We start from the raw sequence: 12,279 nt of genomic DNA on the forward strand, positions 1-12,279 counted from the left end.
TGTTGTATATCTTTCCGTCCACTGGTGTGATGGAGATGATTTATCCATTATTGTATGCTAAACAACCACAAACCAACTTGTGAAAAAGTGTTGATAAGTGATAACCATTTTTGTTATCAAGCTGTCTCAAGCTTTGGCCCTGTTACTGTGTTAATGTGTTACTGTAGGAGACATTTCAGCTGCTGTTTGGCACTTAAACGTCAGTAAAGCACTCAAACTCTCAAAGGGGTCATGAACCACTTGTAAGCATTTGAGTTTCTATGCCTCATCAAGCATCTTTGTTGCATCCTCAGCCATATGTTCAACGAACTAATATATGACATCATTCTTTGATTTTCTTGAGATGCCTTAAACAGAAAACTGGATCAGGAAAAGAGTGTATTATAGAATATGTTGCAATAAAATTGGCAACATATTTTGACCTTTTCACGCAGATACAAAGCGCAGAGTCCTTTACACAGAAGATGCAACAGTTAATGGCGTTTCCACGCATACCTGTTTCATCACGACAACAGTGACAGTGCTGTCTGTTTCCAAAAGCCAATCACTACATCTCTCATACTGCCTAATTAGGAGATAATTATTCAGTCTTCTTTAATTTGTTATGCCTTTATCTGCCCTCCTTTCTCTCGTCAAAGGGTTACCAGGGTGACCTTAGTTACAGTAAACAACGTGAGGGCTCTGTGCAGCCCACTCAGTTTCTTCTGCCTTGATTTTTTTGTTTTTCCAGTTTTTGCATTTGCCTGTTATGAATTATAAAATGACACATACGTTTTCCCACTTTTCAGTCAGCACAAAAGATTGCAGACTGTCACACTTGGCTGTATGTTTAAAATTAGCGTTGACTGGTATTGGCAAATAGATATCATTAGTAAGAATGCCAATACAATTTCAGTAGTTACCTTGATTTTTTTATTTGATTCTTAGTAAATAATTATTTCCATCCGTAGTTCTTAGGCAGATTCAAGTGTTCAAATGTCAAAGTGCATCCTGGTTGAAAGCGGTGGATTCACTGCCCCTAATTTACCCCAAGTAACAGCACTACACTTTCTTCAAAGGTTGTGACAATATGCCACATTCACTTCAATCATCAAAAAATTAAAATAAAGAATCACCCTTACACTTAAAGATCTTTTGAAAAAGCAAGAACCAGCATCTTCAGCAGTACTAGCAAAGCATGCTTTAGAGTACAGCAGAATTAATTAAGAGTGTTTTTGGAGATTGGGAGGCTTTTGCTGTGGAGACTGACGTACTGTTAGGGGGTACGTTTGTGTAAACATTTAATGGAACCCCTGCTGGTCTCCCTGTTGCCCCTCCCCCTCTTTTAAAGAGGTCTAAGCAAACCTGACATCACTCTCAATCTATCCAGCGCAGCACATTTTTCTCTTCCCATCGCTCTCTCCTCCTTTTTTAAGCAAAGACAACTTCGGTGAATATTTCATTGGGTACATTGCCTCGGTTTCACTGTGTCGAGCAGGGAGAGTGGCACGCAATGACGGCTGACAGGCCCACACGCCACCGTCCGCTAGGAGACAGCCTTACTTTTTGGTCTGTCTTCCTGACACTCCTACTCCTTTTTCCCCCTCCTGTTTTCCTTCTGTCAGTTCTTTCGGGCGAGAATCTGGCTGCTGATCATTTCGCTGTTTCTTTAAATTTTAGTATGACTACAGAACTTCTGCCGATCCATCTGATACTGTTGCGAAATGCCAACATATGGGCACAAATCTGTTTTTTTTTTGCACAGACTGCAACAATTATAGCACTTAATGAATTCATTACATGCTTTTAAGATCATACTGAAACTTCACTGTGCTTCTTTTGCAAACTTAGATGTTTCTATTGGGTGAATTATGAAAAGTGCCCTGTTTGCAAAAGAATTGTCTTTTTTTTCAAGTCACTTTAGAAATCACTCCCTCTTTCATGATACAGATCCATCTGCCTTTACCTTTAAAGCTGACCTCAGCCGCCCCCTTCACTGAGCTCCACATTATAGAAATATGCTGCATCAACCATAAAATAATACCACTAAATAATCACTTTTATTGTTTCTTTCAGTGCTACTCAAACTCCAGCGGCAGCCTCTCAATCGTATTTCTAAAGTGCAGGCTTCAATGATTGGCTTTACTGTTATTTGAAGGCACACTTCATTTCCCTCCACAACATTCAATTTCATGGAGGGATGAGAAAATGCTGCCTTTCCATGCTACTTACTGAGGTTTGACAACACTACAGTATGCTCACTTTGCTGCCGCTGCATCGCTGCTCTCCCCTACTCTCTTATTTAATAAACAGTGTGCTTGCTTGACTTACAGTAGGTCTCTGCCTTGCCTTGCTTAGTGTGACGAGCAGCTGAATGGTGTCACAGTTAACAGGGGCGGCTCTGTCGCTCTGTTGTGACAATATTCATTTGATGTAGAGTCCTCGGCTGCCATGTTCTCCCCTTCTGCTCTTTTACTTTCTTGTTCCTTCTCTGTGCGGATCTCACCGCTGTCACACGTCGGAGGAGCCAACTGGCATGACCTGAAAGTGTGACGGCGACACGCAAGCTGCCATTTTTCTCTCCGTTGATAGCCATCCAACACGCATACATACATACAGAGAAATGCAGTGATTTTCCGAGATTAAAGACGTTTAATTGGCTCTCACTCTTGCCTGAACTGGGTTCCCAGGATGCAGCAGAGGGTGCCAGTGATGTAAAAAAGATGTTATGTGCATGTGTATGTGTGTGTTCCTCATTTTCATTAAAAAAAAAAATCGACTTTAGTTACATATGAATCTGCCTTATGTCCATGAATTTACCGGCGACTGTCACTTTCAAAGTCAAGTGTGCTGCTTAAACAACCAGCATCATACCTGCTCTCTCTCTCTCACACACACATATACACACATAAACACAAATGCAGCATTCATCACAGGTAGCCTTTTAACTGTATCAATGTCTAAACAGTTTTCTCCAGAAGACATGACTCATACGGTAAAAGCCATTGTAATCTTTTTTTTTTTCTTCGTATAAAACAATCTCAACTCGTGTGAAAGTAAAACATAACATGTAATAATAGACATGAAGATGTTATCCTAGTGGAAGATTTTGTTAGGAAGTGCCATTAAAATTAATCAAAAGATTTACTTGTTAAAACCACCGTGACTCACTCTGTCACTCCTCTCGCTGTGAGCTGGAGATACAGAAGAGGAAAGTGCCAGCAGCCATGTGTGGGATCGAAAAAAGGAAAACCACTCAGGGCGTCTTTGTCCTCTGTTTAAACAGAGACACGGGGGGGGGGGGTAAGGTGGGTGGGAGTGGAGGGAGCATTCAGTGGAAGAGGGGATGAGAGAGAAGAACTTTCTTACAGCTGCCCAGCCTGAGGCCCAAAATATGTGGCGCTCTTCCCGTCAGCGCGTCACCAGCCATCCGTCCTCGCCTGTCATTATTTTACCTCTCACAGAGCACACACGCCGTCTCTCAGTGCACCACACACTGTCTGTACTGCCTGATATACTCTTAAATGCTGCCAGCCTCAGATCCTCAAACATGACCAATTTAAATGGAATGAAAAAACAGAACAACATTTTAGTTTCTGCATGATTGGTCCATTATATTAGAAGTATAGCACGTAATACAGTGGAAAGGTTAATACTACAGGTCAACTGTTGATATTACCCAGTTATTACTCTAAAAATTTATTAATTATTACTGACATATCCAAGAGTGTGACCTGAAATATATGTCTTTATCGTGATGCACATTTACTTGTGGCGGCAGTATTTTGGACCAAAATCCGTCTATTTCTGTGAAATTGCTGACATTTGTGTATCACTTGTGCTGAAGTAGACTTGTGTTGTGATTTCATTTATCATCTGTGTGCATATGTGTTCAGTTCAGTTTCCTGTACTTAAACAAACATTTCCCAAAAAGAGTTTGGACCTAACATTAAGGACGCACTCACACTGTCCGCCCGTACCGTGCCCCGGGCTTTAGGGTACTTGTCCCCCCCTCCCTACAAACGGGCTGGCCAGTGGGGGGGGGGGGGGGGGGGGGGGCTGGCCAGCCCGTTTGTACTCACACTGCCTGGGCCTCGCGCAAATGCTTCTTGCCTGTCCATATGTCATCACGCCGTAACATGTCACGCGCATTGATTGACGTCATCGCGATGCGTCGCTTTGTTTACAAATCTTTCCATAGACCTCAGAGATTTTGTGGGTCTTGTCCGACTGTTTTTGAATGTTTTCATCGACCAAATCTGCAGTAAACACTCCACCTCCGCATCACAGCAACGTGAACCTTTCGCCGCCATTGATGTTGTTAAATGTCCGCGCATGGTTCGTCTTTTTTTTTTTCTATGTCCGAACAGGCGCACAAACAATGACGTCAGAGCCGCCGTAGGCCTCGTGCTCGTGCTCGTACACGTGCGCACGCTCGTGCTCGTACATGTTCAAACACGCTTTATAAAACCCCCATCTCTCTCCGCAGCTAGGCGCGGAGCGGTTGGGCTCACACTGGTCAAACGAACTAGGCTTAATCCGTAAAACCTGTTTGGGCACGATACGGAAGGACAGTGTGAGTGCGCCCTAAGAGGACGGACCAGCTCGACCTCCAAAAAATAAAACCAGAAGGCCACTGGGCCTCACAAATAAGATACATTACTGAATGGTTAAATAACTATGCTAATTCCACCTTTCTGGATTTGGAAAATATTGGATGTTAACTGGTTCTGTCAGATATGCCCTTTATAAATGAAAAAAAGAGCTGACTTGTGTGAAAACGATTATCCCCTTGGGGACAATAAAGAACCTAACCTAAAATAATGCAATCTCAGTACAGGGAATGAAAGATAATTTTATTGTTAAAAATACCAGACACTTTGGGATCAAAAATCAATTCTCTGTTTTGGCGCCTATTGTTTGCAATCCTGTCTTGTTAAGATATGGGTTTTAAAACATTGAATGACGCGGGTACCTTTTTAAATACAAGATCTCCTCTCAGATGGGACTTTAAAATCTCAGGACTGAATTCAATCTCCCACAAACACATTTTTTCTGTTATTTACAGCTTAGGAGCTATATCCACTCTATACCAACATATAAAAATGTGGCAGGAATGCGCTTGAAAAGATACTATTAAAATTTTAAGTTGTATTTACTCTCAAATGTTAATGATAAACGCAGTGTAGTAAAAAATTGAATATTTCCACTGATTTGTAGTGGAGTAGAAGTATAAAGTAGCATGGACATAAAATACTCAAAGGACAAGAGTCTCAAACTTGTACTTTAGTCTAATAGTTGAGTGAAAACCTCTGGTTAACAGGTATGTTAGATTCACAAGGATTGTTTTTTGACAAGCTTGTTGCACTCACACCTATGTCGCTGCATTGTTTTACAATATCCATTAATGTGATGCTCATATTTTTCCAGCCCCTCATTTTTGATCATTTTCGTCACCCATCCCCATTTCCAAATTGATTGAAAAGCCATGGTTTGGAGTAATATGTATAGGGGCATGAATCTCAAAAGTGACTGAATAAGAACAGGAAATATTTAATTTTGCTAGTGCTAGTTTCTTTTCGTGACTGTTGTGTTAAAAACAAACAAACAAACAAATAAAAATTCTCTGTACTTTCCATGCTGTTCCCAGGAGCCATTAGAGTCAAGTTTCATTATTAGTACCTTAGGGTAAATTTGTTGTGCAGTTGGAGATTCAGCATTTCAGGGATAAAACAAAACATCACAGCTTTACATATTAAAAACATATCAAAAACATAACAACAAATGTAATGTTAATGTCACAGTCAGGTTCACTTTGCATTAGCGACGGTGTCACATTTACCATTCAACTCTTTGCCTCAGCATGCTGCGTTCACTTGTACTTGGAAATCAGGAACTTCCAACTTCTGACAATTAAAAGTGCTTTGAAAGGAAAAGTTCAAGTCTGAATTCCAAGTCAGGCTTGCTCTTATGTGTCTGGGACATGAGGTCCCAGAGGCTCGCCTGCAGTTACATCTTACCGCTAAAGTGGCCGCTAGAAACAACTATTTCAGTTCTTACGGATTACAACTTTAAACCACCAGAGAGCTGTTGGACATTTGTAGTATATTGGAGAGATATGGCTTCACAGTCTGTTCAATCTGTTTTATCGGGCTTTGTGGCAGTAACATATCCATCAAAACTTGGGCTGATGGGAAACTTGACGATCCATCTATCTTCTAGTTTCACATTTGTTGGACATCACTGTTAAAATCAGCCACTGCTACGTTTAGTAAAAAAAAAGACAAAGAGCAAAACAGGAAAAGGGATGTGGAGTAGTAAGTGTGTAGAAAATCATGTACAGCGAACAAATGTACACAAACATAGAGAATGCACATGTTAAGTGCATTCAAAGAGACAAAAGCATGTGACACATTAAATATTAAAAAATATTCTGTAAAATATGACACGCTCACTAACAGCATGATGCTTAGGGAATTTAACATAACACACATAGAAGGAGGCCGTGTTTCCTACTTGGCTGTCATGAATATAGGTCTGCCAAACTGTGAAAAAAAAGAAATACAAAACACTGAAAGTATTACATAAGTTAGGATTCTCTGTGATTTGAACCTTAAGTTGGTGCACAGGCGGCTATTTAAATGGCATCAGTTCCTCTGATGTAAATGTGTATAGCCTTCAACTCCCTTAGAGCTTTTAGTCATTTATTTTGATTAGGGCTGTATTTATAAGATAAGTCTCTTAAGTAAGTCGCCCGGGAAGATGGGTTGGCGAGGGTGGTGGTGGGGGAACAAAATGAAGTCTGTTTGATGATTATAAACTCAGAAATATCTGCTTGTCAATTAATTAGGCGCTTCCTGGGTATGTGTGCCCCTCTTTTCATTTACTGGGCCTGGTTCTCGGTGGACAAATACCCACAGTGCACCCGTTGTATGTCTAAGTCGTTACACACATCTCCTGCAGCTTGGGAACGGAAAATAAAGATCCTTCAAAGGCAGGCAGTTTTCAAGAGCAAGCCTCTGTTTTTGTGTGCTGGCTGATTTCTTGGAGCAGCATATGTGGCTGCTTGAAGGCTTTACTCTGCCGATGTCTCCCTCTCAGACACAAACAAGAACTGGAGAATGATGTGGACATGAAAAGCTAGGTAGACAGAGGACAGACTTGGCTTGAAGTGATGCCTCCATTATTTCTGCCTCTCATAGGCCAACAATATGTGCACAAGACTTATCTTGTTGAGGCTACTGTTGCTAGGTGAGTATTAACTATTGTCAGGATGATACTTCTTCTTTTATAGGGAACCAAAATCCTTGTTAACCAGAAAAATGGACTGTGTATGTCATATGAAAAACTAAAATAAGAATCAAACATACCTGGATATATTCTTATTCTATTGCTTTTCACTTTCTACATGCTGCTGGCCTGTATTTGACAGGAGTCCATGGTATAAACACGTCTTTACAAATACTTGTGCAAGTAGTCATGTAAAAAGTGGGGTAATGACCCGTTCATTCTTATGCGTCTTACTTAGATAAGACTAAAAGGTAAACTGGTTTGCACTTAAGATAGAAAAAGATAGTATTTAATCAACAGCTCACCAAATAAATAGCACATAACTCCACAAAAAACAGTGTGTTGTTTTGACACTACAATTGAACAAGTGAGATATAACATCTTCATAAGTGAGCTTTAGAGTTGCAGGTAAATGGATTGTGTTACCTTGTCATTTATGTTGGATAACTCTATCTTTTAGTAATTCTGCACATTGTTTACTAGCATTTGAAAAAGGGATGGTAATAATCTTAAAATATTGAAATGTAACTTTTTCACTTACTTATTTTCAGACATTTATCGAGGAGGGAACAAAAGTTCTGGGTTCAATAGACCGATTTCAGGATCAACAGAAATTCCCTTCCTTATCTCTAACCTGAGCTGATGCAGCTTAATCCGAATAACATTTGTGTATTATTATTTCCAAAGATTCAGTGACATGTTTTCTTAAAGCTTGTTTATTTGGCATGATGATTTTCACTCTTGTATTCAATCTGTCAAAAAATATTCTGAACCTCAAATACTGTATGCAGTGTCACAGTGATCTTAAGCAGGTTTTTGTTCTCATCCTAGGTGAGTCACATTGCATTCGGCAACGCCTCTCACTTCCACAGTTGAGTTTACAGTCTGGCAGACAGCATGCAGCAGGCGACAAGACATCAAATCAGACCCATATTTTCTCTGCCCCATATGTGGGAATCTTGTCATGTCTTGCACAATATTTTTATTGTTTCGTTTTATAATAGAGAATGCCTACAAGCGTCAACAACAGAATATTGCACAGCTGTAATAACACACATTATTCTAACCTCAGGTAGATTCCTAGCGAGATTTACATGTCAATATTTTGATATTCGGTATATCAATATTTTACCGCCACAGCTTAGCAATCAACAGTATTTACTCTAGCAAGGATTTAGTGATTATCTTCCTAAAACCTTCCACAAGTTGAGGATCTGCAATGTGACTTGGATCTTTCTAAAGGCAGCCTCTTAAAAAGAAAATTAAAGACCCAAAACTGTTTTGGCTCTGCCTGTTTTTCCCCTGTGACCTAAAACAGAATGCTAGCATCCAGGCATGTTGTCTTTAATCATTAAATTGTCTTTCAAAGGCTCTTGGGAGCCTCTGAGTGTGCAGAAAGGTACCTTGTATTTTGCAGCATCGAGCGCACAGTGTTTTCAATGTCTGCTGGGAGGTACATATTAGAGTCATGGACTTGAGCTGGAATGATCTTATGAAAATCACGCTCTCTCTCTCTCTCTCTCTCTCTCTCTCTCTCTCTCTCTCTCTCTCTCTCTCTCTCTCTCTCTCATTCTCTCTCTCTCTCTCTCTCTCTCTCTCTCTCTCTCTCTCTCTCTCTCTCTCTCTCTCTCTCTCTCTCTCTCTCTCTCTCTCTCTCTCTCTCTCTCTCACACACACACATACATGCACAGATACTTTTCTTGTCCCTTTATACATTAATGCAAGTGATACCCATGGTCTTACAAGTGTGTAGATCTTTGACCTTGTTTTCTCTCTCTTTCTGCTTCCATTACGTACTTGTAGATCAAAGATGCACATGGTCCACCAGCCGGTCTTGTGGTCGAAGACCCTCACTTAAAGGCAGCTGACAGAGGTAGGTTGTTAAACCCTCTCACCTTCCTCTCCCCCACTGCTCTTCTGACCCTTATTTTTAAAATGTTGTATAAGTACGTTACATTAAATCTTTTCTAATACAGCCCAAACTTAAATATGTTCTTAAACAAACGAGCTCAGAGATTTGTTGATATGCATAGGATCTTTCCCAAGATACCCATAATGGATCAACTAGATCCTGTGTGTAATTGCCTTGTGGATATAAAATGCGCTGAGAATAGAGCATACATGCCTTTTCATTGCAACATGCCTCACCTTTGGGAGTAGTGGATAGTTGTAGTAGCTGCATATAACATGATAGTCTTCTGACATTGCTCTGTCTTTGGTCCTCGGAATGTTTGAAAAATTATCAGATATTTAAGTGGTTGTGGAAAGATGCACCAAACAAATCTCAAATATCTAGTATCGTAGTGTGATTAATTAAATGATTTTTGTAACGACCGTGTTGAAAATTACAATCTAAAATCATTTGGTAGATAACTTATGACAATGATACAATGATTGGCAAATCTTGAACCTTCATTCAATTGAATACACTACAAAAACAAGATATTTAATGTTCAAACTGATAAAACTTTATTGTTTTTTGCAAATATTCACTCATTTTGAGTTTAATGCCTGCAACACATTCCAAAAGAGCTGGGACAGGGACAATAAAAGACTGGGAAAGTTGTTTGGAACATTCCACAGGTAAACAGGTTAATTGGAAACAAGTGAGTGTCGTGATTGGGTATAAAAGGAGCATCCCCGAAAGGCTCAGTCATTCACAAGCAGGGATGGGACGAGGTTCACCACTTTGTAAACAAGTGAGTGAGCAAATAGTTCAACAGTTTTGGAACAACGTACAAACTGAAGGAATTTATGGATTTACAGTCCATAATATCATCAAAAGATTCAGAGAATCGGCAGAAATCTCTGGACGTAAGCAGCAATGCCACATTGAATGCCTGTGGCCTTAGACCCCACGGGCGTCACTGCATTAAAAACCAATATCATTCCGTAAAGGATATTACCACGTAAGTTCAGGAACACTTCGGAAAACCATTGTCAGTTAACACAGTCCGTCACGACATCTACAAGTGTAGGTTAAAACTCTACCATGCAAAGCCAAAGCCTTATATCAAAAACGCACAGAAACACCAACGGCTTCTCTGGACCTGAACTCATCTGTGATGGACTGATGCATGGATGAAGTGGAAAAGTGTGCTGTGGTCTGAGGAGTCTACATTTCAAATTGTTTTTGGAAATCATGGACGTTGTGTCCTCTGGGCCAAAGGGGAAAGGGACCATCTGGATTGTTATCATCTATCAAAGTTCCAAAGCCAGCATCTATGACTCTATGGGGGTTGTGTTGGGTATGTGTGTGGCATGGGTAACTTGCACATCTCTGAAGGCACCATTAATGCTGAAAGGTACATGCAGGTTTTGGAGATACATATGCTGCCACCCAAGCAACGTCTTTTTCAGGGACGGCCCTGCTTATTTCAGCAAGACAATGCCAAGCCACATTCTGCAGGTTACAACAGTGTGGCTTCGTAGTAAAAGAGTGTGGGTACTAGACCCACAGAGTGTCGTTACCTGCCTGCAATCCAGACCTGTCTCCTATTGAAAATGTGTGGTGCATTATGAAGTGCAAAATACAAAAAATTAAATTAAAAAAAAAAAAAAAAAAAAAAATGGTACATCAAGCAAGTATGTGAAAGAATCCCACCTACTAAGCTTCAACAATTAGTGTCCTCAGTTCCCAAAGGCTTATTGAGTGTTGTTAGAAGGAAAGGTGATGTAGCTCAGTGGTAAACATGCCCCTGTCCCAGCTTTTTTGGAATGTTGCAGGCATCAAATTCAAAATAAGTGAATGTTTGCAAAAAAACAATAAAGTTTATCAGTTTGAACATTAAACATTTTGTCTTTGTAATGTATTCAATTGAACAAAGATTGAAAAGGATTTGCAAGTCATCCCAACTTCATGTGAATTGGGGTTGTATTTTTAAAGCCTAAAAATAAGTATAAAAAAGTTTCTGAGGTTTTAGCATCTAGAAAATTATGAAACTTGGTGCACAGAGCTAGTGGTTGCAATTTTTTCTCATTAAGTAATCGTACACACAGTACTGTCGATTTTTCCTCTGTTGACATGTTGCTACAGTGTTTGCAAGCAAAACATACAGCATAAAGCATTGTATGCTTGTACTGCTTACAATGGCTAACCTGGCTAACTTTTTAAATATAATGGTTTTCTGACTTTGTAACCGTAATGCAGTCAACTTTACTTTAATCAGCAGGTGGCAAACAAATGCTGGAACATTATTCAACAACAAATAGCCTAAACTGTACACACACCACACAGCTATAATGTTACTGCTAACTTCATGCACGCTTGTATCACACATTTAATCAAAACAAAACATCTTTTAAAATACAATTTAAAAAAAATGCTTCAGCACATTCATTGTACTTTCCCACTTTCTGTTAAAATCTTTATTTACCATACCTGCCTCTGGCGTTGCCTGGTGGACAATAAATTGGTCTTGGGTTCCCCTAGTTTTGGTGTCCCTTATGTTTCTTGGGTGCCCACTGCCCACCACTGGATACCTGTGGCTTTAGGTCAGTCAGTCCACCATGGGCTATGGAAAAAGCACAGTGCGCTTTATAGATGGTATCGTGCACTTTTCCCACCCATGTTTTTCCTTTTAACCATTCCTCTCGGTATCTTTGCATTCTTTTCTGTTTTTTTCTCGGAGGAGTAGTTGCATTGCTGCTAGAAGATGTACCGCCCGAGACCTGTAAAGTACTGTCGGCATCACTGCCATCCACGCTGCTTTGTTGTCTTCCGGTATCTTCTTGGCAAGCAACAGTACCTCGACCAATGACATGAGCAAGATTCTGGATCGTCATACTCTTGTGAGTGGTCACAGAGCAGGAGAGGCTGAGAATAAGTTTACCGTAAATGTTCTTATAAGGCGCCATTTATTCATTCATTCTATTGACATTTCACATACTATTTTTGATTCTCACGGTAATACGGGACAAATTGTGTCCCTTTTCAGCTCAATACAGGACGCGTTCCGTTTTTCAAGGGACGTTTGGCAACCCGAACTGGCAGAGAGTCAACTTAGGCTG

At 40.2% G+C, this 12,279-nt stretch overlaps 1 protein-coding gene across 2 annotated transcripts in view; it reads left to right on the forward strand.

Moving 5' to 3' along the window:
• The window catches only part of LOC310964459 (glucosidase 2 subunit beta-like), a 120,169-nt gene that overhangs the window by 40,782 nt on the left and 67,108 nt on the right, over positions 1-12,279 (forward strand). For both annotated transcript variants that reach the window (XM_083937583.1, XM_083937584.1), the window contains exon 10: positions 9,073-9,142. In XM_083937583.1, coding sequence (XP_083793709.1) covers positions 9,073-9,142 — 70 coding nt within the window. The remainder of the gene's footprint in view (positions 1-9,072; positions 9,143-12,279) is intronic.

The sequence above is a fragment of the Echiichthys vipera genome (genome assembly GCF_963691815.1).
Source record: "Echiichthys vipera genome assembly, chromosome: 22".
Lineage (NCBI taxonomy): Eukaryota > Metazoa > Chordata > Actinopteri > Perciformes > Trachinidae > Echiichthys > Echiichthys vipera.